Raw genomic sequence first — 25,037 nt, 5'->3', positions numbered from 1 at the left:
CTATATTTTCTCATTTATCTGAAAAAAATATGCATAACAAATTTGTTTATTTTTAATGTATTGAAACATAATATGTTTAGTAATAGTTTATTTTATTTTTAAATAACAAATTAATGATGATATAAATATAAATATAATAAATAAATAAAGTATTATGAAATACAATTTATCGAATTCCGCTTAGATACAAGTTACAATACCCGCATATGACATCATTGCTGTCTTTTCGAATAAGATTAAGAACTCTACTTAATCGTGCATTAAAGTTTAAATCTTTTGCCTTGTACGACGGAAGCATGTCCAATGCTAACAATTTCAATCGGAGTACTTTATAATTATAGTTCATAAGGCCTTCGGCCAACTCCAGCTGATCTATTCCGAGTTCAATGACAAATTCTCGTATAATGGATCTGCATGATGGCAATATAGAAGTTGTATAATCCTCAAACAGATTATCATGGTAACTAATTAGATCGACAACAAACATTTCATGGTTGGACATATATCTTTGAAGCAGAACCAGCTTGATTCTCATGCTGTAAGTTAATTTTAATAAGCTGCACGTCATATATTTTGCCACTTTGGCGTTCCTCTCCTTAACTGCCCGGTTTACTATCTTATGTAACATTTCATTTGTCGGAGCGAACGTAGTGAAGAGATCCACATTCTCGAAGGAAGCAGAGCAGAAATTGTACATGTAGTCAATATTCAACGTATGAAACGCCAGTTCCAGACACTCGATGTTAAAATTGGTTGGGAATAAAGTGATCGCTTCTACGGTAATGTACTTAATTATCTCTGTTTGGTCGTTTTTCTTCCAAATGAATCGCACGAAATCGCAGAATAACTTAGTTGGAACGTTCTTGAAATGCTTCAGCTCGCTGATCCCGTCCAAGTCGATCAATTTGTTTGATTTTGCGATGATATTCAACGTCGATTCATGACAATTCTCCACTAATTGCTTAACGGCTATTTTGAAAATCCATTTGAAAACTTCAGGGTCTGGTTCCGTTCTAATACGCTCAGTGATGTAATTAATAAACAACGTTTGATTCAACATTCTGTAAGTTAAGTAAATTCCGTGCTTCCATACGGGAAAATCATATCTGCCTTTTAAGATTTCGATAAGAAGTTTTTGGACGAATTCGTGCGATGAATGAAATATCAAATTGTAGAATGTTGGCGTAAAATATTTAAAGTATTGAAATGAGCAATATTTTAATACGAACGGCACAGCAGTTTCTGGGTATATAAAATTCTTTCCGCCGAGCAGCAGAGATCTGTGGCATTCTTGCAAAACTTTCGAATTGTACATGCTCAAATCGCAGACGGTGGGATCGTAAGATTGAGTTGCATTTCCAAAGTTTGAACTGTACGATAGGAATTGGAAGACACCTCTACCGAGGAACACATCCTGTGCATTGTAAATCAACATGCAAAATTTACTCAGTTTATTGGCCAAACCCAGCCATGCCATTTTATTCAATTCGTAGTAAAAATTGAAGTATGTTAGGTAGGGCTGAGTTTTTGAAATGATTGTATCCAGGAATATTTCTATTACTCTCGGTTTGTTCGTCAGGAACCATAGAAGCAAATTCTCGGATATCATGCAAGTCATATTATTAAAGTAAGCGGTTAACACTTCTTCCCTGTAATCCATGTAACTCATGCTCTCAGTATCCTGTTTCCAAAGCTCAATGATGATATGATAAACTTTATACATGCATTTACTATCTGGTTTATGTAGTTTGCGAATATAATTTGGGAACCATGTGGGAAACGAGAATAATGTAAATTGATTTGACCTGTTATCGTTATTGTACAGGTACAGACTATAATAATATTTCAATTTCAACTCGTCATTATCTACATTATCAATGCTATCGATAAGTGGTGGTGCACTCATCAGAAAGTATCTCTCTACTTCCGGATAATGTTTGAAAAATCTTAAGTCATCTGAAGCAATGGAGTAACGTAATATTGAAATTAGCACTTCCTCGCATCTCACTCTTTGTCGCATCTTAAAAAGTGCATAATTTATGAAGTAGTGGAGGAAAATAGGTAAATCGTATACAGAGAATTTTTTCACGTACGTCAAATAAGTATTGATGTAATGCCAGTGTCTTTCTCCCAAATTTTCCACGGGTATCATTTTCAAATTTTTCATGAAAGCTATTAGAAACTTGTTCTTTTTGTAAAGGAAACATTTGCTAAATGCGGTTAATACTTCAAGCAATGTATCAGTACAGTTATTCACTTTGCAGCATATAATCATTTTCTTCAAAGTTTCTTCTGATATATTTTTCATAGCCCGGAATCGTTGCAGACTTTCCGATGCGAGTAGATATTCCAGTCTGACCCCAATGTCCAATTTTAACCTATCTTCAGTGGTTATTATCATCACGAGATCTTCGTTTGCGTCAACGAAGCTTCTACAGTAAAGATCCTTATAGATAGTGTAGAACTCGTTGAAACGCTGCTTCTTCGAAAGTGCCAGAAGTGTTTGAATGATCTCTTTAGTAATTTTAAAATCGTCTTCATATTTCGGAAGCATATTTTTTAAAAATATCCTGTAATCTTCAATGCCGTACATAACGATGATTGTCTTAGCGAACTTCACGAATTTCAGGCTGTTCTTCAAGACGTATGCCTTATTTAAATTATAAAAATCACGGAAGGATCTTTTACCGAATATAAGATCTTTGTTCAACTCTAACAGTACTTTATCTTTGCATAGCGCGATGCATAGCTTCTTCCTTAGTTTGTCTTTCGTTACTTTAAAGTATAACTTCAGGAAGGTTGGGTCCTTACGATGCAAGGACAAGAGAGATTTATCATTGAAAGTGATGTGTCTTTCCGTCAGGTACACTTTAACCACCTCCATTGAACAGTAAGGTAGGAAGGGCCTAGCTGATTCAAATCCGAATGCAGAGAAGATGGTGAAGAAAAATATTTCGGGATGAGGAACCAGACGACTTATTTTTCTTATCATGTACAAGCGGTTTATGTAAGATGTTTTCATACACACATCATTTACGAAGTCTCTCAGGCAGATTGTAGAAACGAAATTGATAAATGTTTTATTTCGAACAATTTTACGATTAATGAGTTTGTTTTTACCAAATGACATTTGAAGTAATGTTTTCAATTCACCAAACATAAACAGCAGCTTCGTATAAAAGAAACATTCCTGTAATGTTGATTTATGAACAGGTGCAAAACTCTTGAGAATTAATAATGCATATCTTAATTCCAGCTTCTTCAAATCTCTGCACAATTCTCCAAATAGTTCATTGTGTTCCTTTAGATTTTCACCTCCGAGAGTTGCAAATCTTATTAAATACATTGCAGCTTCCTGAAACAATACATTTACATGAAATAATGCATTTATAATTTTAAAAATACTTTGGATAAAGATGAAAAAATAAATGAATTAATAAACTAAAATATTAAAGAATTAACAATAAAAGTTTATATACATGAATACAAACGATAAATTACTTAATAATAAAATACTCTATTAGTGTCCATGATCTAGCTTTTGCTACTGTAAAAGTAGTTCTCATCTACAAGAATATAATCAAAAATAGGCAACAAACACACAAAATAAAACTACAAAATTGTAAACTCGGATTAATATTATATCATATTTTAATAACATAATAATTTTATTATAAATATTTTATTTTTTTAGATAATCGTAAGAAATTAGATGGATAATGAAAAGTATAAAAAAAATAATAATTTGGTAATTCCAGCAAGTAATAAATTTAAAAAAATCCCTCAGTTCTTTAATATAGATTAAATTTTATTTTTATCAGTGGTTGTATAATATAAACAGTCAAATTAATTATAATTTACATTATTTGAATATATTTTGTTCAAGTTGAAATTATAAATGTAGAAAATTTAAAACACTTACTTCCATAGACATTTCGAATGATTGAAATTTGGACAGTTACACTACACATACGATAAAATATATTTTGAATGGACGACTGAAATATGTATGTTAGAGAAACGATCGACTTCGAAAAGATTAATGGAAACAAAAAATAGTGTAGCAAAAAGTTATTGTAAATGTCGAGAGAACAGCAAAAAAAATATACGTAGCGTGTATCGAGAAATACAATTTAGTGTTTATTCGTTTTTAAAAATTGTGAGCTTATATGTGTAAATAAGTTAAGTGTATAATTACAATCATGGATGTAGTCTTCAATACATTGGGCGGCTGCAATGCGATTGATTACCAAAAAAACTTTGGGAGTTATATTTCCGAGTTGAAGGAATTAAGACCTGGTCATCGTCAAATGGTTATTAATAGAATATTGACGAGAAATATACAAGAGGATATATCGTATGTAAAGATATTATTAATTTTTAATGAATTTGAAAAGTTAATAAATATACTATTTTCTTCAAATTGGATCCTAACGAAAGTTATAATAAAAAATAAGAAGTTTTTGAAATATATTGTTGGTATTAAAAACATATTTATAATTAAAATATGCCCGAAAGTGTCGTACAACTGTAGAATTGGCATTCTAAGAAATCTTGGTAAATTATTAGTTCAAGGACAAGATTCATTTTACGATTTAATTTATGGAAAGTATGGAAAGTCGGAAGCCAATTTAATACTGACGGCGTGCAGCCAAAAAAAAATTCAAGAAATGTACGTGAAGTTCACCGATCGCGAAATGATCAAGTTATACAAGCGATTTGGTTTTAGTATTATGAATTGGTATTACGAGTTGAGTAACGATTTCATACCGGGAAATGCGGTCATCAACTTTTTGGTCAAGAAACAGGATGGCAGTGGTCTCTTAGCTCTCTCGAAATATAATAAGAAACTTGGAAGGAGAGGTATCGGCCTTTTGATAGACAGCAACAAAGTCGATATCATCAATAATCCACGAAAATACCAACATTGGAAAAGATCTATTTTTAGGCACTTGAAGGAAAACGAGTGGATGGCCTATTTCAAGAATCTTTTCCCTATTAACAACCTTGATTTCTCCAGCAGCGATGACATTTACAACAATTTGATTCTGCTGCCGGAACATGGAAGATTCGCGGCGCTATCCACCGGGTACCACGAATTATACAAAAACGAAATTGAAATTTCGGTAGAATCAAAGTTATTAATGGCAATACCTATCGAAAATAGAAGTAAGTTTATTATCAGAAACGATCCAATGTTGGGAGATAGCGCCGTTGTCACATCGACAACTCTATGCAATATCAACTCGCGGAAGAACATCAATTACAGAATCACGATGTACAAGATGGCGATACATAATTGTAAAATAAATAACGATAAAGCAGCTCTCCAATTTATATTGAACCATATTTCAACTAAAGGATATGACTATAGTTTTCCCATACGCGAGTCCGTGTTGCTAGCGCTTAAAGAGCACTTCAAATTGTTGCATCTGAGCGAAAAGCACTGGGATTGTGTGAAAATCATAATAAACGGATTTAAGGAGAACAACGAAACATTTTTTGACCGCGTGTATTTCACAGAAGTTGATTTAATAAAAAGCATTAGAGCGGGAAAAGTGGATTACATTTTATTGAATAAATACTTGATGGAAGGAGGCTGCTTCAGGCTGTGGAGCCTCGAGAAGGTATCTTCAAAGGTGCAAAGACAAATCGCTATGATGATGGGTCAGCTGATTAACAAAGAATACACGGATCAGTCGAATCTCGTTGTGGAATTTTTAAACTTCCTCGAGGATTACAATAAAAAAACTAAGAAGACTAGGATTTCTTATTACGATTACGGTGCATGCTTGAATGTGTTACTCGATCAATTCAAAAATCAGGGCAATTTTTACTACACTTGCATCGTTGAATCAGTCCTATGTTACAAAACGGAAACTTTTGAACAACTGAAACTACAGAAAATGCTTTGGCGACGTTACCTGATGATATGCGATCCGGAGGCGTACAGCCAAAAAGTCATTGTAAATATTTTGATTAATAGACCAGAAGTCATAATGGAAAATGCAAAGAGGATTAAAAAAAATATATTTACAGATTACAATTTTTTCTATGAGTGCGCGAAAATGCACTACACCCGCATCAATAAGTATTTCAATCATATTGGCTTGAAATGCTATAAGAAGAACTTTAGGATTAATATTGAAAAGTACCTCAATAATGGAAACGCAAACGATGCAAATATAGATAATTCATTTTGCAAACAACTGTATTTCTTTTCACTGGCCAGAACCCCAATTCCATACTTTGACTTGGCCATCCAATATATAAACAGCGATTTCGGCAAAAAAATGGCAGCAGTCACCACTAATTTATTGAGGAAGACCCCGCTGGAGAATGTAAACACCGATGATATTCCAATATATTTTACTACCCCATTAATAGATGTGCACAACGCAAGAAGGATTATAGAATATAACACGAATTGCGACTATAAGCAGAGAATCAAAACAGCAATCAACTGCTTTGCGCGTGATCCAAGTGACGAGTACATGCAACTGATTCTTAGAATAATCAAACCGGAATCGCACGCAGAAGTCCTCAAAATATTGCATCGTTTCCATAAAATACCAAAAGAGAAAATTCTCGACTACGCGGAATTTATTTGGTCGGACAAGCAAACTATGACCATGAAAATTGCTTGGAACTTATCCATACCCATGCTGTTGAAACTGAAACACGCCATGCTCCACAACATATTCAAAAGACTTTTAGAAATGTTACCCAGCCAGAAAACCGTTCAATTCATTTGCGGATACATCTTGAGAGATTATAACTTCACATTCTTCTTCAACGCTATGCAATCGACCGAATGGAAAACCAATCATTGTACGGACTTCATTTTGTTTTTATGTAAGGAGATACTGCTATACACTGATTCGGAAAATGTTGGCGTGTTCACCTACATATTTTTGCAAAAACTTCAATTGCTGCAAGTGCCGGAAAAGATGGTTTTCCAGTATCAGATATTTATTGAACTGGTACAAAGCTTTGTCATGAAGTCATTCGAAGATTATATCAAGGACAAGCTACGCGATTTTTTCTATACCTTCAACACGATCCAACATCAGAAGTTATTCGGATTCGAAGCAATACATTACTTCTCCAAGTATATCATAGTCTTTTTGAAAATCATGCCTCTGAAGTCTAATGCAATAAGAGTAGCCCTTGCTAAGAGGATGATAGAAAATGCAAAAACACTTGCGGAGAATTACTTGGCAATATCCTTATTGCCATTGGAGATCGACACACTTGGTTTCGGCGCCGACGTATTAGCAATTTCTCAGAAAATTTTAAAACATAAGGATCCAACATTGAAGATGCTCATGTCACAATATATAAGTTCTTGCGGAAAAAAATAATTTTATTGTTTATTAATGTGTTTTTTTTTCATTATATTAATATTGTCCATTTTTTTAAAATTATTTTCAAATTGTATTGCAATAAATTAACAAAATATAAACTGTCATCAGTGATTTTCGTAAATAAACAAAACAATTTTTTAAATTGTCATTTTTAATTGATCATGAAAGCAAGTGCTTTAAAATCCGACAAAGATTCCCTAAATGAGAATATTTTCTTCAAAGGAATCACCTCAAACAAACTTTTCCTAGATTGGGATTTGATAAGCGAGGTAACTGCTATCACACCTGCATATAGCATCACGGGTGAAAATCGTTTTTGATTATAATCCGTAGTGTTCGTACGAAGAGAGCGTCAGCGCAAATGAAGTCACCAATAACATCACGTTCCTTTGCTTCAATTTCCAATGGATGTTCTTCATGTGTATATGTAACTTTTTTACATACTTTTCGGAGACATACGAAGTGACTTTAAATTTATTTAAACAATAATCTCTATTTCAAAGTTTCATTTTAGTTCTTTTTCGAAAGCAACCTTATAAATGGTTGGTATTTATTCGCTAAATTTTCCGCCTACATTTTGATTGCTTTAGACTCATTCCTTATTATCATTCATAAACTTTCGGCGCAGAATCAATTGAAGGCTCCGTTGAAACCAGACTATACGGGTAAGTTTTACATAAATAGATTATTATTTTTTATTTCTAAAGCATTAACCTATTTCAGCATCAATAATTATTAATATTTTAACAACACTTTTCATGATTGTGGCTACAATCATTCGCAATAAGTATGTTTATATATTTTTTATAATTCTAGTTTTTCTTAGAATGACATTGAAGTTATCTCAGTTCTTTAGTAAGTTCTAATATATAGAAAACACTTATATACACTGATCTAACTAACATCGTTGCAGTTCATTCTGTTGCTGGGACCCAACACCGCATCCTCAGTTTAATAATGAATTTCAGCTTGATATTCATGGTGATCATACATACTTTTGCAACTGTGTGGAAATACATCTGTGTGGTTAGTGATTTTCCTTTTAAATAGACCAATTTGTAATATTTTCTAAAGGGATGCGATGGACCAATCAAAATTGAAATCACCTATAATTGGATTAACCAAAGACAAATGTGGATACTCGCTGAAAAGAGAATCTTTTCAACATGGGATCTCTACGTCGTTTGCGTATTTTATACAATTGGCGCTCTTAGTAGCACTGGGTTTGTTGTTGCATTGGATTTATTTACAAAAAAATATATATTTGTTTTCAATTTACAGATATGGTGGCCCTTCGTCAAGAAACGATACGGAACAAATGGTTATAATTGTAATAATGCTAACTGGGACTTTCTTGATTGAGGGAAGTTTCTTGGGACGCATGGTTAATTATATAATACATAAATATAAATCATATCATAGTTTCGTACACAACTACAAATTAATTATTAAATACATGGTGATAAAGTGAGTGATAGAGTGGTATACGTTATGATTTAATTTTTTGCTTTCTGGTAGGATCAAAGTAATATTCCAAAAGGACTGGAAGTGGATATTAAATTGTATTTCATGAAATATTTGCGTAAAAGAGTTGGCTACATCGAACCTTCGGTCTTCTCGGAACTGCCATTTGGTGTAAAAAATCAGGTGTATTTGGATAAATATTGGTTCGCTCTGAATAAGGTACGTCATTCGCATTTACTTTAATTACTATTTCTAATAAAATTCGCATTTTCTAGTCATTCCTATTTGTCGATGCTCCAGATGATTTAAAAAGGGAAGTTGCCAGCAAGATGCAAACAATTACGTACAGCGCAGGGGAGACAGTATTCGCGTTAGGCCATAACATGAATATGATGATATTTGTTGCAAGAGGTTCCGTGGAAATTTTATCAAATGAAGATACCAAAACGAAGATATTATGTTTGGGAATGGGCACGTCCATAGGCAGCATCAATTTATTATACAATCGAGTGGCTACGCACGAGGTGAACAAAAGAAATGAGACACTCCTTATATTTATAATTTAATTTTCTTAAGATTCGTGCCTCCACTTACTGTGTGATTCATGTTCTTCGAAGGATACATCTTTGGCAAATTAATGTTTTGAGGTATCATAATAATAGGTACACGGCCCATATATTACTAAAAGCCAAGGTAAATCAACATTACTCAATTAACTATTGTAACTAATTTCCATCATTTCTAGATGAAAATAGCTAAAATTAAAATGCATCGTGAAGCGAATATGTGTGTATTTGAATGTAAGGTTTATTTTAATTTAAGCAATCACTTATTTTTCAGCGTTCCAATTGAGCTTGAAGATGTCAAGAGTAGGATTCCAGAAGAAGTAGACATATGGGCTAATATGGGAGATCCTTATATAAACCAACCATACACAATGAGCAAAGTGAAAATTAAAACAAAATTAATATTTTGTTAACTTTAATTTTAGCAAAATTTTAGGTAGCTGAATTGAGTACAACTGACAAAGTGTTCGTAAGATCCACTTGGCCTTGGCTTTTTCAGCCCCATTCTGATGTGATTAGATATTGGGATACCTTTGTCTGCGTCACCATCATTTTCGTAATCAGCCTGTACCCATATTACCTTACATTCATTCCCAGAGACGAATATCCATTCGCGCTCTACATGTTCCAAGTGTTTGCTAGCCTAGTCTACATTATGGATGTACTAATTTACATATCGATTCCTGTGGTCTACGAAGAAGGTTTTTATTTTAATTTAAAATATTGGTTTAATAAATCATATAATAAACAAATTTATTTCAGAATTGGAAACATCAATCAAAAATATCTTTATCAAACGACTCCGCTCTTGGATTTTCCTGCTAGATTTGCTTGCGGCAATACCGATCGTCACTATAAAAGGAATAATAGATCAAATTACGTACATCGATTGGGAGTTAATGGCAGTAATGCAATACAATGCCCTCGTCAAGTTCTTTAAGGTCAGAATTATGATCCCAAAATTACAATTCTACTTTATAATTTGTAGATACTACTATTTCTCACCAACTTGGAAAAGTTGCTGTACGTCGATAAGAAAATGATCATATTTTCCAAATTCGTAATTGTCATCTATTTTGCCAGTGCCATCACAGCTTGTATTTACCATAAAACTTTCTGCAGATTTCTGTAATTAATTACGTTCGTGTAAGACCTTCTTTTCACAATTTTTCATCTTTTTTAAGATATGAATGTAATTCTCAATGGTTTCTTGGAAAACATTGGAATACATTTGGGCATATTGGCTTTTACACGTTAAGTTTGCTTACTCGATCAAATTTATTCTTGATATTCAGCGTAGAGGAAATATATTTGACCATCTTCATGACGATTTTGGCGATGTCGTTGTTCATCTACGTCAATACGAAAATGATTGCCGCTGTTGCCCTGATCGATCAAAAGGCGTAATCATTAATGTTGTTTAATTTGTAAGATTATATCTAGAAAAAAGAATCAATTTCAGTGAAGAATATGCCACAATGATGGAAGGAATGCAACTATACATGAACTACGGCAAGATGAATTTGGTGACGAATATAAGGTTCAACGAATTTCTAACTCTCCAGTGGCAGTATTTCAACGGGGTAAATGAAAAAACGCTCTTCGGTGGATTATCAAAGATTTTGTACGATAAAATCAAAATAAATAGGTAAAATCGACTTGATTGGTCAAACTGAAAATATGAATCATTTTTGTCGTTGCAGATTTGTTTTTGTTTTAGAAAACGTACCATTATTTAAAGGTTTAAAACCGGAAATTTTGAAAGCCCTTGCTCTTTGTTGCGAAACTCATTTCCTTCCACCAGACGAATTGATAGTTTACGAAGGACAAATTATCAAAGATTTATTCATTATAGAAAAAGGCTATTGCGAGGTAATATGTTAAAAAAAGAACGTGAGTTCTGTAAGTTTGAATAATTTTAGATGATCTGTTCAACGTCGAATCGCATGATCAAATATTTAGGACCGATGGACAGTTTTTGTCTAATGGAAATGCTTCTCTGTTAGTCAACATGTTCTAATGTAATATTACCAAATCTTAATTATTGCATCGTAGATAAACCATCTTATTACACTTATAAAGCATGTACGCACGTGTCTGTAATTAAATTAGGAAAGTTTCATATCTTGAGAGACGTATTTTACTGGTATTCTGGATTGCTTGAACAAATCGATAGCATTGTAGTGGAAATGGAAAGATCTTTAGTTAATTAGTTTCAAGTCGTCCATTATCTGCATTATAAACTTTTATTTTATTTTTGTAGACAGTACAGAGATTGTTCAGACGAAACCCATCACTTCTGGATTACGATTTAACAATAAATGCGGAAACAAAATCGTGGTTCATTTTCCCAAAAAATAAGAGGATGAAACTTTATATGGATTATGAAGATAATTTGAAGGATCGTTCGACTAAGTTCTTCTGCAGGTTTTTATTGCTTTAATTGCTGCTTTTTAATGTAATTGTTTTCAAATTTGAGGTATTTCTTAATGAGAAGCACCATTCTACCGGATGGAAAAGTTATAGCTGTATATACAATCATCGATACTATATACATATTTGTCACAGTCTTTTATATACCTCTGATGCACTTTTACCGAACTTATTGGGAACCCATGTTCTTCATAAGCTCTTTATTTGATATTTGGGGATTATTTGATATGTAAGTTGTAAATTTCACTGACAAAATGAAAATTTGCTTTGGGATTTTTCCCGTAGGTATATTCGTCTACATATTTGTTATTATAATAAAAATGGGATATTAGTGTCGCATCCAAAGAGCACAGCACTAAATTACTTGAAAACCAATTTCTTCCTTGATGTTTTGAGCATTTGCCCAATAGAGAAGATATTGGAGTTCGAACACGAAAACGCTTTGTATATTGAAAATTACAAGCTGCAAGTTATATGTACCTTTAATAAACTAATTAAGCTGTACAGATATTACAAAACTAGAGAGAACTCGCTTACAGTAAGGTTGTCATTAATACGGTATATTAATTAAAATACGTTCTAAACAGCAATAAATATTTTAATCTTAAATAATGTTTAAGGACTTTTTCAAATTTAGCACCTATATTGTTAGTCCTTATTCACATCATGTCCGTTTTAATGGTTTTGGGAACTTGTGACTTCGATATCAGCAATGGATATAAAATCAGCGTAAGAAATAACACTTGGCTTCGGGGACAACGTAAAGTTCAAACTATTGCACGATTAAAGACATTGCATGAAATATTCAAATTTAGGTAGCGTCCAGAATGTCGTCGGCAACCCGACTTTGGTGATTCACATAAACTGCTTATTCTGGGTTATCCATAATATGCTTAATTCGCCTTTCAATTCGTGGATTGATTATAACACATTTTCGAATTGGGAGATATTCATAACATGTCTGTGCCTCGTCGGAGGATATTTATTTTTCAGTTACGTATTAGGTCAAATGGCTCGTATACAAGCCACACTCAATCATACACTAATGGAGTACCAAACACATACCATGGAACTGAAGCATTTTATGCAAAGGGAAAACGTAAATCGTAGACTTCAAAAGTTCAGTTGGATAATTAATTTAAAATTTAGTATGATTTACTTGTAACTATTTTTTTAGGCAAATATTGACGTACTTTGATTACGTTTGGAAACGGACCATAGGATTCGATGGTATTAAACCCGTCAAGCTGTGTCACGACGCACTTAAAGAAGACTGGATTGTGAGATACTATGAGCCCGTTCTGGAGAAGGTTCCAATTTTCGAAGATTTATCCTTCATAGCTGGCATTGCAATTGGTATACATTTGCTGGAAGATTACTTCGTGGATAGAGCTATAATAATCAATTTCAATGATATAATCGACAAGGCATACATAATTCGAGCAGGTGAAGTGCAAATACTTAACGTGGATAAAAAATGCGTCGAAGTATTAGGCATTGGCAGCATGTTCGGTAATTTAGACAACGTCGTACATATAAGAAGCATGGTCAAAGTTATCGTAGTAAAACCAGTAGACCTCCTGTACATAAACAGTAGAAAAATGTATGAATTGCTGAAAGATGCTCCTACCATTCGCACGCGATTAATACGTCACATCTTACTCAATTGTCTGGTATGATTAACATCACTATGTTCTTAACTATATGAATGTAATAAGAAATTTTTTTAGACGTATGTAAAAAGCGACACTCCGGTGCATTTCAATGCTGCTGCAATAAATACAGACATTCCCGTCATCGTTCCTTGGTTATTATAAACCATTTATTTTTGGTGCAATCATTTTAATCATTTCAATTTTAGGAGTTACAAACGAACGATGACGTCACCTATAGTGGAATGGTGCTTCATGCTCTGCAATTATGTTTCGATCCTATGGACGTTCTATATTATAGGATTCGAAGTGAAATCCACTTCATACGTTTACCTGTTCATATTCTATATAATAGACTTAACTTATTTGCTGCAAATCGTCAATGACCTCTCCATCAAGAAATGGGTTTCATATGGAAAGATTTATGTAAATAAACAGGCCCTACTTTGGTAAACGTAGCAATATTTAGTAAAGTTGTATTTCAATTCGTTCATTTTAAGGTACCTAAAATATCGCTTACCTTTACATGTGGCATGCATACTACCATTTGAATTATTCTATTTCGTGCAACCAAAAATTATGTGGAAATACGTTGGTTTCCTACGATTAAATAGAATATTAAAATTAGTAAGCTGGTAACCTCTTTGCAATTTAATACCTATTCTCTTATTTTCTAGTTTAGAATATTTAATTTCCTGCAAAAGTACATGGCTATCAATATGATTCTCATGAATCTATTGGGAATAGTCGCCGGACTCTATTTGTTCATACATTGCAATGCGTGTTTGCTGTATGCTATTTCCTGTCCATATAGAAATTGTGACTTTGAGACGTGGTTCGGAAAAACCACTATTGCGAATGGCAAGAAAATTAAACGTAAATTATAGGAAAATGAAAGCACTTAAATTAAATAAAACTTATTGAATTATTTAAGGGTACAATTGCAACAATGCCTACATATGCAGCTTGCATTTTATTGCATCGTTGGTCAGTCACACTTGTTACGGAAGATTCAGGCCAACTCAAGCGTACGAAAGATCCATTATTGCCATCATGGCTGTAATTGATAGGATTTTGCTGTACTATTTCATTGGACAAATTTACATAGTCGTTAAACAGCTGTCATTTGCAATGTTGAAATTTGAATACAATCGAAACGAGTTGCATGTAAAGGCAAAGATTGATAGTATCATAGCGTCTACTTAAACCAAATTCCGTTCTAGTATTTTCTATCGTATTCAATGGTATCTCCCAGGCTTATACATAATGTGATTAGATATTTCAACAATCTATGGTTGTATAGCAAAGGAAGACACATACCCTTGTTCCTCGAACGTATGCCAATGCATCTGAAAATGTCGCTTAAAGTATCAATTTACGGACATCACATTTTTAATAATCCAGTGATTACATCAAACTAAATAAATAAAATACATCGAATAATATGCATGCATTCCTTTAAACAGATTTTCTTAAATTGCCATCCGGATTTCCTGCGACAAGTTGCCGGCGTACTAGAAGTACGTGTATTCTTCAGTGGAGATACAATCTGCAAGCAAAACGAAATTAACCAAAGGATGTATTTCATCCAACAAGGAAACGTCGATGTGTTCGAGTCCAATAAGTTTGAAGAAACTAAAGTTGATGAACTCTGGTCATTAGATTGCTTCGGTTTGGTAAGTAAATTAAGCTAATAGAGTTTCATTTTATTATTATTATTATTCACTGCAGATGCAAGGATTATTTGAATTCTTTCCTCATAATTACAGCTTTAGAGCCACCACCATTACCACAATTGTAACTCTAACGTTGTGTAATTGGAAACCAATGTTGGTCTTTTTTCCAGCATCGAAGTTAGAAATTTACGACAGGTTTTGTATGGATTACTTAAATCAGGTAGTACTTATCTTTCGATGCTTTCAATCCTTACTGATATATAATTAATTCCAGCTCACTGAACAAACTTAATTATTAAATTATTTAGATTCGTGATTGAATAAACAAGTTTCTTTAACCCTTTTCAAAAATGCCTTTATTTTATACAATTAGTAAACAGAAACCGAAAGAATAATAATTATACATCAAATATATTTTTTTTTTGGTTTCATTTTCTTAAATGTTGTGTGTGGTTTCATTGAAAATGTTAAACATTTTATATCTTAACCTTTTCGTGTAGTAACAAGGGATTATTATCTAGGTACACCTATTAAATAAAATATAATTATAAAGCCGAACTTGGGCTCACAGAGCGACCAAATTATTACCTTTAAAATATATAATATTCTATACGCTTGCTTATGTATCATGTGTGTGTTGTGTATGTGTGTGGCTACAGTTTTCATTTTTTAAAATATAAAAAAAAATATTGAAAGCAATTGGAAAAGATGAATCGAGTAGTTCATAAGGTAATAGAAATTTGACATTGCATGAATAGACATAATATTATGAAGGAACTACTAGAACTGCCCTTATAGTAAAATAGTATATAATATAGACACCCTGTTAATTTAATGCTTCGGAACGGAAAAGGATTTAACTTTTTTCAATTTAAATGGCATCAATATCGAAATCCTCCCCTTCATCGTCTTCAGCCTGGGGTTTCTTGGGTGCAACGACTGGTTTAAGTGGAGCGACTTGTGCACGGTCGTTATACTCAATTTCAACGTCACTTTCTTCGTCTCCCTCAGTACTATCGGATTCCTCCTCTTCTGCTTCCTTCAGCCATTTCACAAATGGAGCAGCCTTGTTATGGATCTCCTGAGACACCTCTTTGGATACATACTTTTTAGAGACCTAGAACATTACAACATTTTGAAATAAATTATATTTTTATATTATTTTCGTAATGTTCCACTAACCTTCTCAGCCCAATCTATGATAGCTGCTTCAGCAAGTATATCTAAATCATAGAGAAGTTTCAGCAAGACCGACACTTTTGACATCAATACTGACTTATGGAGTTCAATGACTTGTTCCAAACCACCGATGAAGTACTTCTGAGCTTTCTTATCATTCAAGGTGAATCTCAACAAAAACATCCTGTATTTTTTAGCTTGAGCCAGGGCATTTTGATCGAAAAGAAGCTCGGCTAATAATAGCGGTGCTTTAGCTCTAATCTCCAAGCGCTCGGCCTCGCCCAACAAATCCTTTTGGACTTGTACTACCTCCAATTCACCTGAATCGCGCTTTGCTTTCATCATACCATAAAGTATATCCATTCTTTCTTTCTCAGTTTTTTCTAAATCATCATTGATGGTCATATTCTTTGCTCCATCTGTCAAGTCTTGCATACGCGCCCTTACTGCTTCTTCGGAAACATCGACTGCCCACTCTGTATTATCTTCATCAGCATTGTCAGCCATGGAAGTATCACCCGTGACATCTGCTTCATTCTCATCACCTTCTCCATTGGTTGCATCACCATTGGCTTTCTTGCTGCGCTTGGAACGCTTGCCTTCAGTTAAGGACGATCCTTGAGTAGCGGGATTCAAATTCGGCGGATTCTTTAAGATGTATGTAATTAATTTATGGTTTGATTCAATCATGCCGTGATAACCGCAAGCTTTGCAACTTTGTGAGATTGTGCCTCGTTTTGGAGAGACGTTCAAATCCGTTTCCGGATTATCGCATTCTGGGCACAAAACAAATCTGCAAATAGAAAAACATAACCGATTAAATAATCTGCTCAGTTGTATGTGGCGTATCGCGTTACGTACTTTCTGATAAATCCGTCGAGCAAATCTTGCAATTTGCTGGCATCGTGTGAACCGTTCACAATGAATCGCTCGTTCTTGAAGTCAAATTGCGTTTGGGCTCCCAACTCGCACCCAAAGTATTTAGTGGGATATGTGGGAGGCCTGCTCAAAGCTTTAGCCACCTCGGCCATATTGACAATTACAGTTTTGATGCCATTGCCTTTGCCCTCCACCTTCGCCTGGATTCTTGGCATTTTGTAGCGATAGAACACATCGCTCACGTTCCTGTTTACGTTGACGCTGCCCATTTTGGCGCTGTTCTGTTGATCCAATTAACAAAATAAAATGTTCAGCTCCTGCTCTCCGCACCCTGCTAGAAGTAATTGCACCGCTATTCCGTTTGCCTTTTTTGGTGTTGATTATGAAAGTTGTTGTTATGACGCTCGGCTCCTCTTTAATGATGATAGGATGCTCGTTTCCTACGTCTGACGGTATTTTTGATTCCGTAACTGCCAGTCACGTTTCTCTAAAAGGCTGCAGCTTCCGATGTCTATTGGATGAAAATTTTGTTTTCCTGCGAGCAAATTCGATTATTAGTTCTCCTGTATACTCACTAATTGATTCAATTAAAAAGCCTCTTACCTATAACAGGTGGTGGGCTGTCGCTGCGAAGTCATGCACCCCGCCTGCCCAGTACCTGTACTCCCAACTATGCCTTTGTTCAATAATGTCTCTGAAAACAAAATAAAAATATTGCATTAAATGACGCTTCCTTCGACGAAACGCGTATACAGCAAATACATTTTGCTTTCTTCCTTCACGTAATACTGCTGACAAACACTGTGAAACATTTATTATTCACAAATAAAAGCAGCATCAGATTGACAGAAGCAAACAAGTAAACATTCGAGAACGCCAACTTGGATCAGCAATATTAGGGTATACACACAAAAATCAACAATAACCTTCGTATATTTCTGATCTACTAATGAATATATATTTTAAAATATTATAGAAATTATAATGAATGATTTAATTACCATAGTCCACGCACGATAATTTTATGCTTGATTTGTATTTATGATTATATCCTCTTTCCTGTGTACTCCTCTGATATATACAGCTTATTCCCGTTTCAACATATTATTTGATGTATAATTATTATCTCCGACGATTTCATGTGAACTAAATGCATTCATACTTTTTGACGACCATCCGATTTTTCCCGACTCATTTGGCCCGTAATGGTAGCAACATCCAAGGTCCCAAACATACTTTAGGAAGAATTTTCAAAATAAAATAATAATAATTAAAATGTATAACAACTGTCATGACTAAATGACAGATCGTAAGCCAACTCCATTTTTGTTTGCATATACTTTGACTAATTAATTAATATTGCAAATTATTACTTTTGAAATATGGTCGTACTCTATTAAGATAAAAAAAATCTTATTAAGTAAATGAATTGATATTTATTTAGACGGAGCTTAATACAATTGTATTCCGTTTTATTCTTTAAACTGCAAAAAAACTACCTACGGGAAGGTTGGGAGGCAACATCGATTTAAAGAACTGTATTTCCTCAAAAACCGTGGTCGGACATATCCTGCAATCTGCAGTGAATTAGCAATTCGGGCACGATTTAGCAGCGCTATTCGGGTGAATGCTGACTAGGAAGGATATCGAAGCTTACCATGACGCGAGGTTCGCACCATGGAAGCAGCGGCCAATCGCCTCTTCAGCGAGCAGCTGGTGAAGTCGTTAACGCCGACCGGTGCGACGATGGTTGGGATAGCACCGTTCTTTTCACCGCACTGACTGACACGTAGACAGTATATTCAGTCAGCAACCACCGACGACGCCGCCGCCGCTGCCACCTCTTGGATAAACCGCCTCCACCGCACCCGCACAGACGCGTCAGCTGCTCCAGTATCGATCACGTACGAAAATTCTGCGACACCGACCACGCACAATCCGATACCAAAATAAGCTATAAAACTACGAACGTACAGCGAACGCAAATAAACATTTTATAAGCAAACTTATTTTTCTCTCCTTCCTTCCCAGCCTCATAAATCAATCATATGTATGCATTAGCTACCATATAACAATGGTCAACAAACAAACGCAAAATCGATGCCAAAATATAAAAAAATAAATAAATAATCATTGTATTATTGATTTAGTACAGATCAGGGGACAAACTTCGCTACCGATAACTTTAAATGAGATAATAAACATTTATTCAAAACTTATACAAAGCTGTATGTATATACTTTTACTGCATTGACATTTGAAATACTGCAGATACTATTTCATCATGACGAACAGAACAATAAAAGTCTACCGGAAAACGAATACTCCCTACATCATAAAGGATTTTACTTGTATACATCCGCAGTTCAACCCTTTGCTTGTGCCAATAAGTATATACGCCCTTCTCTGATTATTTGTCATAACCCTGACAAACATTTATTAAGGAACATCCAATTCTCTAATCTATTTAATTATTGGATTTGAAATGAGAGTCGCGTCCAAGTTCATAATTCTAAACAGCATACGAAAGTTAAACAATACGTGTCTGGGATTGTATTTGAATGGGTGACTAATACAGTATTTTATGTATATAACCAATATGTGGTAACATTAAAAATAAGTCATTACTTTTGCAACATTATTATGACTAAAAGTAAGAGATAGCGAAATCGTGTCAATAATAAAAGACTAGATAATTTGTTTGATTGTTGTGTGGCTCGAACCACTTCCTGTTTACAGAGCAGGAGAACCGAAGAAAAGTTTTACTGCAAGCACTGCACTGTCGACGTTGAAAAATTAGCCTTCAATTTATAACTATTTTAATGCAGATACAAATAACTTTTACATTTTAGTGCATGCATACTTAGATATAACTTTATCATTGATTACGAACAACGTAGAATTTAAACAAGAAATTGCTAAACAAAAATTACTATAGAAAAGACGGATAGCTATTTTTTGTTGTTGTTAACTTTCTATTTGCATCCAATCATTATATTAATTGAATATATATCTTACATAAGTGGTTTTCACATCTACGAGAACTGCTATTGAATATTATAAATTATAGCTGCACGGGACCAGAACATATCCACAATTATAAGATTTATTTCTAAAACAAATTATAACCCTTTCTAATTCTATATGATAAAAAGTGTGAATTATATATTTTCATTGATGCATATTGTATGCTTTTTGCATAAATGATAATGACAATACTTGACAAACATAGACAATTTACAAAGGAGTAATATCTAACTTATTAACAACTAATACTATCACCAATATCTTAAAGAAGATTTAGATAACAAAAAGGCACTTCACGTTTCGTTCTAATTACGTACGTCTAAAGTAGATTATCCACAGTATTCTCATTATATATATTAGCCAGTCGATTCTAAAAGTATCTGACGCAGATTGGAATGTATTAGAGACGTCATAGCGAAACAACTTTCTTCGTTGATTGATGATCACTGCATCAAATTGTGTTAAAGCATTAACATTCTGTGTTTAAAAGTAAATATACGTGTTTTATACTATGTTTGAGCAAGCAAATTTCAGAAACACCACGTTGTAAATACTTGGTAAGACGATAACCTAAACAACTGTATAATACGATATTGAAATAAAATCTAATTATATAAATGACGTTACGGATATTCTCCGTAAGCGTGTTCCAGAATTATCGAATACATAACAAATCATGTTAAAAGCTGTTCAAACGAAAAGAAAAAAAATATGTTTATAATTCAGCAATTATTTAACGAACCACATTATTTTTAATAAGATCAAGATTGAACGAACGAAATATGTATGTTCGTTATTGAAAACGCAGTTGAAATGCATATGCTAAAGTCAGCATGAACTCGTGCAATTTACATTTACGGATCAGTTCGTGATGGAGTTATATAATGATTGGATATCTTTTTGAGAGAGGTTTCCCTGCAAACGTAGGTTCTCCTGAGAATATCACAAGAAACCTGTTCGGATGTGTGCGAAAAAAAAAGTAAGAAAAGAAACGGCGGCTCTCGTAATCCGCGCACGTAAGAAAAATGCACGGAATGCGAAATATACCGAGTATTTAAAAGATAATTTCATTTTAAATGTTTGAATTAAGATTTGTAGTACTTTTTATGTATCGTCTTTTTCTAATGACAATAGCAGAGTGAATAAAACTTAACATCTTTGAGAGAAAATAATCGGATTGTGTTAATTTCAATAATAAACAGGCAACGATTAAAGGTCAAAACGGTTGTTTGTTTGGTTAATTAATCGTAATCGCATTGTTTTTATCTATGTTACATATTTTATCATTTATTGGGCGAAAATATTCCATCTCGAGTAAAGATTATGTTCATATTATAATTATATGTGTACGATGGAAAACATAACTTTGCCACTGTTCTTATTTGTTCATAAGATAAAAAGAAAAGCAAATAATACACGGTTATATAACTTTTCCTATTGCTCGTCGTTAAAATTCGTATAAATAAATATTAGTAAGAATATGGATATTTTTTTCCTTCCATATATTTGCATACATAATGGCGATATTAATTCATCCATATGTTTACCATAGAACAACTCTGTCACGCTACGAAATCTTACCTTTGTGTGTTGCTAAAGTCATATAAGATGTTTGCGCCCTATTGGACGGTTTACTATTCACCAGAAAAGTAAAACAAAAGAACAGTCCTTAGATGGGGGTGGTAAATATATAATGAAGGGTTAAAAATTGCGGTTAGTTTGATATATATACAAAAATATATAAAACTCCCTCTGAAGGATTGGATAGGTCTGCTGGATCTGTAACAGAGCAAGATTAACGTTGCAATTAATTAATAATTCGAGTGGATGTTTTTATGTTATTAGAAAGTGTTGGTAGCGAAAACGTTCAGCTGTTACTAACTTCATCCTAGTACGATTATTTAAATATTTACATGAGATGTATCAAATTAAAATAGGCTTTTTATGAAGGGTGAAGAAGGCTTATGTACGTGCAGTAGTAAATGGTTTCGGACCGATCGATGCACATGACTATTAAACTTTCCATCTGGCATATAGTGAATGAATTGCAGGTTATAACTTAAATGCGTTTCACTTTCACTGAAAACTATCGGAAAGTTTCTGTGCATTAAAAGTCGAAAGTGGCCATTCCAAAAACACAAATTATGATGATATCGAGATGCATGCTCTATTTATAGAACATCCCATGTGATTAGTAAAATAATTGAATGCAATACAGTTAATTGGTTTTGCTACTTAACATTTTATACGTTGTTTGCATGTGTTCTCTTTTATTTTGCTCTGATCTTCAGGCTTCGGTCACTTACCACAAAATTCCTTTCGTCTTGACAATCTGTACCAGAAAATTGGTTGTGGAGGTGGCGACGACACGCAGCACCTCGTCAATGGACACAAATGGACGGACGAAAATCAAGCTGCTTCGAATGAACTAAAGCGAAAATTAAAATAGAAGAACATCAAAAAGGCAACGCGGGCCAGTATATTTGGGTTCTTGATGTTTGTATCGCTTTAAGGCTGTGTTGCACTTTTAACAACTGAACTGTTGCAACTCAATACGTTCGCCATATGTAGAAGGAACTGCTTCGAGCAAACGCCGCCAGGTGGCCGTTACATGGCGCAAAATCAACCCCGATCGCAGGCAATTTGATTTCGGCGACTGCGACAATCATGATAAAGAAAATACTGCAGCAATATAATTGTACATTGTTCCACGCGATTTAACACGTAACAATACTATCTGACGCACTTACAAAGTTGTTTGTATTTGCAGAGTTCGTCGGATGTTTTTATAACATCCAATGATCAACATCGATTTAATCTTTTTTGCATTTTTTTGCAGTTTCCTCAGGTGGTAACATTGATTGGAAAGCGAATTTCTCAAATAACATTGTTAATGACTTCCTATTTCGGACACGATTACCTAAAGCAACGAACCACAACATTACCTATGATAGAAACAACTGAATAATTAATAAATATATATATAGGAAACGTAATTTTGCATGCTAACAGATAACAGTGGAAAATTCAAAGAAATATTTCCATCATGATCTATTGTAGTCTAATTTTATTATATAGAATAAAATGAAAATCAAATTTATAATTTAAAATTTTTCTATTTTTAGTGATTGTCTCTTTTCTTACAATCTATTGCCTAAGCAATTTAGTGGAATAATTTAGTGTATTGTATTATAATATAATTCACCGACATATTGACATGCGTTTAGATTGTATAATTTTTTTTCAGATGTTCTTCAAGTAAAATTACATGCAAATGCTTTTTTTCAAGAACTTTCAATATTGTTTTCATTTTCAAATAGTTGCTCATAGTTATGGGAGCTCTTGAAGTATTTCAATATTGAAGTTACTTTGTAAATTAGAAATGATAACAGTTTGTAGTTTGTTAACTAACGAATGTTCCAAATTTATCTTACAAGCCAATATAGTTTGTTGTACAAGCTTTTAGATGCAGAAATTTTGGGTTAAATAAGGACATAATACATTATTTGTAGATTAAATAACATAGTACCGACATTAGTATTTTGTCTACTTTCAACTTTTACTAATCGATTAAGAATAAAACGTATTTTGAATAAACATCGACTATTCCAATAATTATTACTTATTTTGTAATTAATGTAAGCGATATTTCTAAAAAAAACAAAGGAAAATGTCATAATGACCAGTATAGAAAGTGGTGCGTTCAAGTGTCACATGGACAAAATCTCCAAATTGAAATGTGCAGCTGCGACTATGATTGCGAGAACGACTGTTGTCAAGAAACTTTGAATGTATTCCCCGTGGTGTTGCTGATTTTAACAATTATCTGGACATACTATGTATACGTCTACGAAATGTGCGTGCGGCTTATCGAAAGCACAACGAAATGTGCAATCTACTTGACGTTATTCCATCTACTCTTCATCCCATTTTTGATTATGTACTTTATAGCCATGTTTCACAGGCAGTGGCTAGTACCGGAAGAATACCAGTTCACCTCAAGCTTTTACAACCGCTTGATGTCAGCCCGAAGCACCACGGAAGAATATAACATACTGTACAATTTCGTTCAAGACAACAATTTTCTAATTTATACCAGATCTAAAAACGGCAGCTTTAGGTAACTATTGTCGATGAACTATCACTTAATAAGCATTAGATATTGTTGTTAGGTATTGTACGGAATGCAAACTTCTGAAACCGGACAGGACGCATCATTGTTCCACGTGCGATGCGTGTGTAATTAAGATGGACCATCATTGTCCGTGGATTAATAACTGTGTGGGCTTCACGAATTACAAGTATTTCATAATATTAGTGATGTACGCGATGATATTCTGCTTCTTCTACGCGTCCACCACGTTTGAGTACTGCTTGCATTTTTGCTTAAACTTTGAAACAAGCAAATTGAGACAGCTTAACATCGTTTTGGCGTAGGTATTTATCTCCGGGTAAACAACTTCCTCTTTAATTCTTCCATTCAGCTTCTTTGCGACTCTAGCGCTTGCCGTTGCGCTGCTTGCATTGTTCATATACCACTTGAGGATGATCTTCAATAACGAAACAACGGTAGAGTCAATACATGACCCTCATTTCGAGCCTGTGCCCGGTGTATCTAGAACTACATACGACAAGGGATGTGTAGAAAACTTCGAGGAGCAATGTGGATGGAATTGCTGCTATTGGTTCCTACCAGTATTGACAGCAGACGGAAACGGAGTTGAATTTGATATAGTTAGATATAACCTTAGGCGGACGTGAAACGTGGTTATAATTATCATATTGTAAGAACAA

At 33.9% G+C, this 25,037-nt stretch overlaps 6 protein-coding genes across 8 annotated transcripts; 4 read left to right on the top strand and 2 right to left on the bottom strand.

The window, feature by feature from the left end:
* Positions 1-121: 121 nt before the first annotated feature.
* On the bottom strand, positions 122-3,992 carry LOC108562501. Its single transcript, XM_017920864.1, has 2 exons — positions 3,923-3,992; positions 122-3,355 (listed from the first exon to the last, which is right to left on the bottom strand). Exons 1-2 carry the CDS (start codon positions 3,932-3,934, stop codon positions 167-169), a joined length of 3,201 nt encoding a protein of 1,066 aa, XP_017776353.1. The 5' UTR covers positions 3,935-3,992; the 3' UTR covers positions 122-166.
* Positions 3,993-8,167: 4,175 nt separating this feature from the next.
* On the top strand, positions 8,168-10,545 carry LOC108562499 (potassium voltage-gated channel subfamily H member 5-like). Its single transcript, XM_017920861.1, has 11 exons — positions 8,168-8,222; positions 8,281-8,393; positions 8,442-8,590; positions 8,649-8,751; positions 8,886-9,050; positions 9,107-9,355; positions 9,408-9,524; positions 9,577-9,617; positions 9,672-9,777; positions 9,834-10,098; positions 10,160-10,545. Exons 1-11 carry the CDS (start codon positions 8,195-8,197, stop codon positions 10,438-10,440), a joined length of 1,617 nt encoding a protein of 538 aa, XP_017776350.1. The 5' UTR covers positions 8,168-8,194; the 3' UTR covers positions 10,441-10,545.
* A 162-nt stretch (positions 10,546-10,707) lies between these two features.
* On the top strand, positions 10,708-11,403 carry LOC108562498 (potassium voltage-gated channel subfamily H member 6-like). Its single transcript, XM_017920860.1, has 4 exons — positions 10,708-10,800; positions 10,860-11,045; positions 11,101-11,269; positions 11,320-11,403. Exons 1-4 carry the CDS (start codon positions 10,721-10,723, stop codon positions 11,401-11,403), a joined length of 519 nt encoding a protein of 172 aa, XP_017776349.1. The 5' UTR covers positions 10,708-10,720.
* A 57-nt stretch (positions 11,404-11,460) lies between these two features.
* Positions 11,461-15,682, top strand: LOC108562508. Its single transcript, XM_017920873.1, has 15 exons — positions 11,461-11,601; positions 11,661-11,824; positions 11,877-12,059; positions 12,116-12,388; positions 12,451-12,949; positions 13,008-13,503; positions 13,561-13,637; positions 13,692-13,931; positions 13,983-14,109; positions 14,160-14,358; positions 14,417-14,649; positions 14,706-14,885; positions 14,949-15,158; positions 15,214-15,378; positions 15,433-15,682. The coding sequence occupies exons 5-15, from the start codon at positions 12,627-12,629 to the stop codon at positions 15,448-15,450; spliced, it is 2,268 nt and encodes a 755-aa protein (XP_017776362.1). The 5' UTR covers positions 11,461-11,601; positions 11,661-11,824; positions 11,877-12,059; positions 12,116-12,388; positions 12,451-12,626; the 3' UTR covers positions 15,451-15,682.
* A 150-nt stretch (positions 15,683-15,832) lies between these two features.
* LOC108562509 (eukaryotic translation initiation factor 5) lies at positions 15,833-22,796 on the bottom strand. 3 transcript variants are annotated; one of them, XM_017920874.1, is made up of 6 exons: positions 22,550-22,796; positions 21,825-22,022; positions 17,820-17,910; positions 17,199-17,751; positions 16,341-17,130; positions 15,833-16,275 (listed from the first exon to the last, which is right to left on the bottom strand). In XM_017920874.1, exons 4-6 carry the CDS (start codon positions 17,483-17,485, stop codon positions 16,030-16,032), a joined length of 1,323 nt encoding a protein of 440 aa, XP_017776363.1. In that variant the 5' UTR covers positions 17,486-17,751; positions 17,820-17,910; positions 21,825-22,022; positions 22,550-22,796; the 3' UTR covers positions 15,833-16,029. The 3 variants fall into 3 exon arrangements, with proteins under 3 accessions (XP_017776363.1, XP_017776364.1, XP_017776365.1); XM_017920875.1 differs by lacking the exons at positions 21,825-22,022; positions 22,550-22,796 and adding an exon at positions 18,720-19,048; XM_017920876.1 differs by lacking the exons at positions 21,825-22,022; positions 22,550-22,796 and adding an exon at positions 18,874-19,048.
* Positions 22,797-23,903: 1,107 nt separating this feature from the next.
* Positions 23,904-25,004, top strand: LOC108562497 (probable palmitoyltransferase ZDHHC20). The gene is made up of 3 exons (XM_017920859.1): positions 23,904-24,363; positions 24,416-24,676; positions 24,728-25,004. The coding sequence occupies exons 1-3, from the start codon at positions 23,981-23,983 to the stop codon at positions 25,002-25,004; spliced, it is 921 nt and encodes a 306-aa protein (XP_017776348.1). The 5' UTR covers positions 23,904-23,980.
* Positions 25,005-25,037: the final 33 nt, after the last annotated feature.

Source organism: Nicrophorus vespilloides, unplaced genomic scaffold (assembly GCF_001412225.1).
Source record: "Nicrophorus vespilloides isolate i.1.1-1 unplaced genomic scaffold, Nicve_v1.0, whole genome shotgun sequence".
Classification (NCBI taxonomy): domain Eukaryota; kingdom Metazoa; phylum Arthropoda; class Insecta; order Coleoptera; family Silphidae; genus Nicrophorus; species Nicrophorus vespilloides.
This window is presented reverse-complemented; position numbering and strand designations above follow the sequence as displayed.

Coding starts and splice junctions, on each gene's coding strand:
- LOC108562497 (XM_017920859.1), top strand. CDS start 23,981: ATGTGCAGCTGCGACTATGATTGCGAGAACGACTGTTGTCAAGAAACT. Junction 24,364..24,415: donor TCTAAAAACGGCAGCTTTAG/GTAACTATTGTC, acceptor TATTGTTGTTAG/GTATTGTACGGAATGCAAAC. Junction 24,677..24,727: donor CAGCTTAACATCGTTTTGGC/GTAGGTATTTAT, acceptor TCTTCCATTCAG/CTTCTTTGCGACTCTAGCGC.
- LOC108562499 (XM_017920861.1), top strand. CDS start 8,195: ATGACATTGAAGTTATCTCAGTTCTTTA. Junction 9,051..9,106: donor ATTGGTTCGCTCTGAATAAG/GTACGTCATTCG, acceptor CGCATTTTCTAG/TCATTCCTATTTGTCGATGC. Junction 9,618..9,671: donor ATGCATCGTGAAGCGAATAT/GTGTGTATTTGA, acceptor CTTATTTTTCAG/CGTTCCAATTGAGCTTGAAG.
- LOC108562508 (XM_017920873.1), top strand. CDS start 12,627: ATGAAATATTCAAATTTAGGTAGCGTCCAGAATGTCGTCGGCAACCCG. Junction 14,650..14,705: donor ACAATCGAAACGAGTTGCAT/GTAAAGGCAAAG, acceptor ATTCCGTTCTAG/TATTTTCTATCGTATTCAAT. Junction 15,159..15,213: donor CATTAGATTGCTTCGGTTTG/GTAAGTAAATTA, acceptor TATTCACTGCAG/ATGCAAGGATTATTTGAATT.
- LOC108562498 (XM_017920860.1), top strand. CDS start 10,721: ATGACGATTTTGGCGATGTCGTTGTTCATCTACGTCAATACGAAAATG. Junction 10,801..10,859: donor GCCCTGATCGATCAAAAGGC/GTAATCATTAAT, acceptor AATCAATTTCAG/TGAAGAATATGCCACAATGA. Junction 11,270..11,319: donor TAGAAAAAGGCTATTGCGAG/GTAATATGTTAA, acceptor GAATAATTTTAG/ATGATCTGTTCAACGTCGAA.
- LOC108562509 (XM_017920874.1), bottom strand. CDS start 17,485: ATGGGCAGCGTCAACGTAAACAGGAACGTGAGCGATGTGTTCTATCGC. Junction 17,131..17,198: donor CTCGACGGATTTATCAGAAA/GTACGTAACGCG, acceptor TTCTATTTGCAG/ATTTGTTTTGTGCCCAGAAT. Junction 16,276..16,340: donor TCATAGATTGGGCTGAGAAG/GTTAGTGGAACA, acceptor GTAATGTTCTAG/GTCTCTAAAAAGTATGTATC.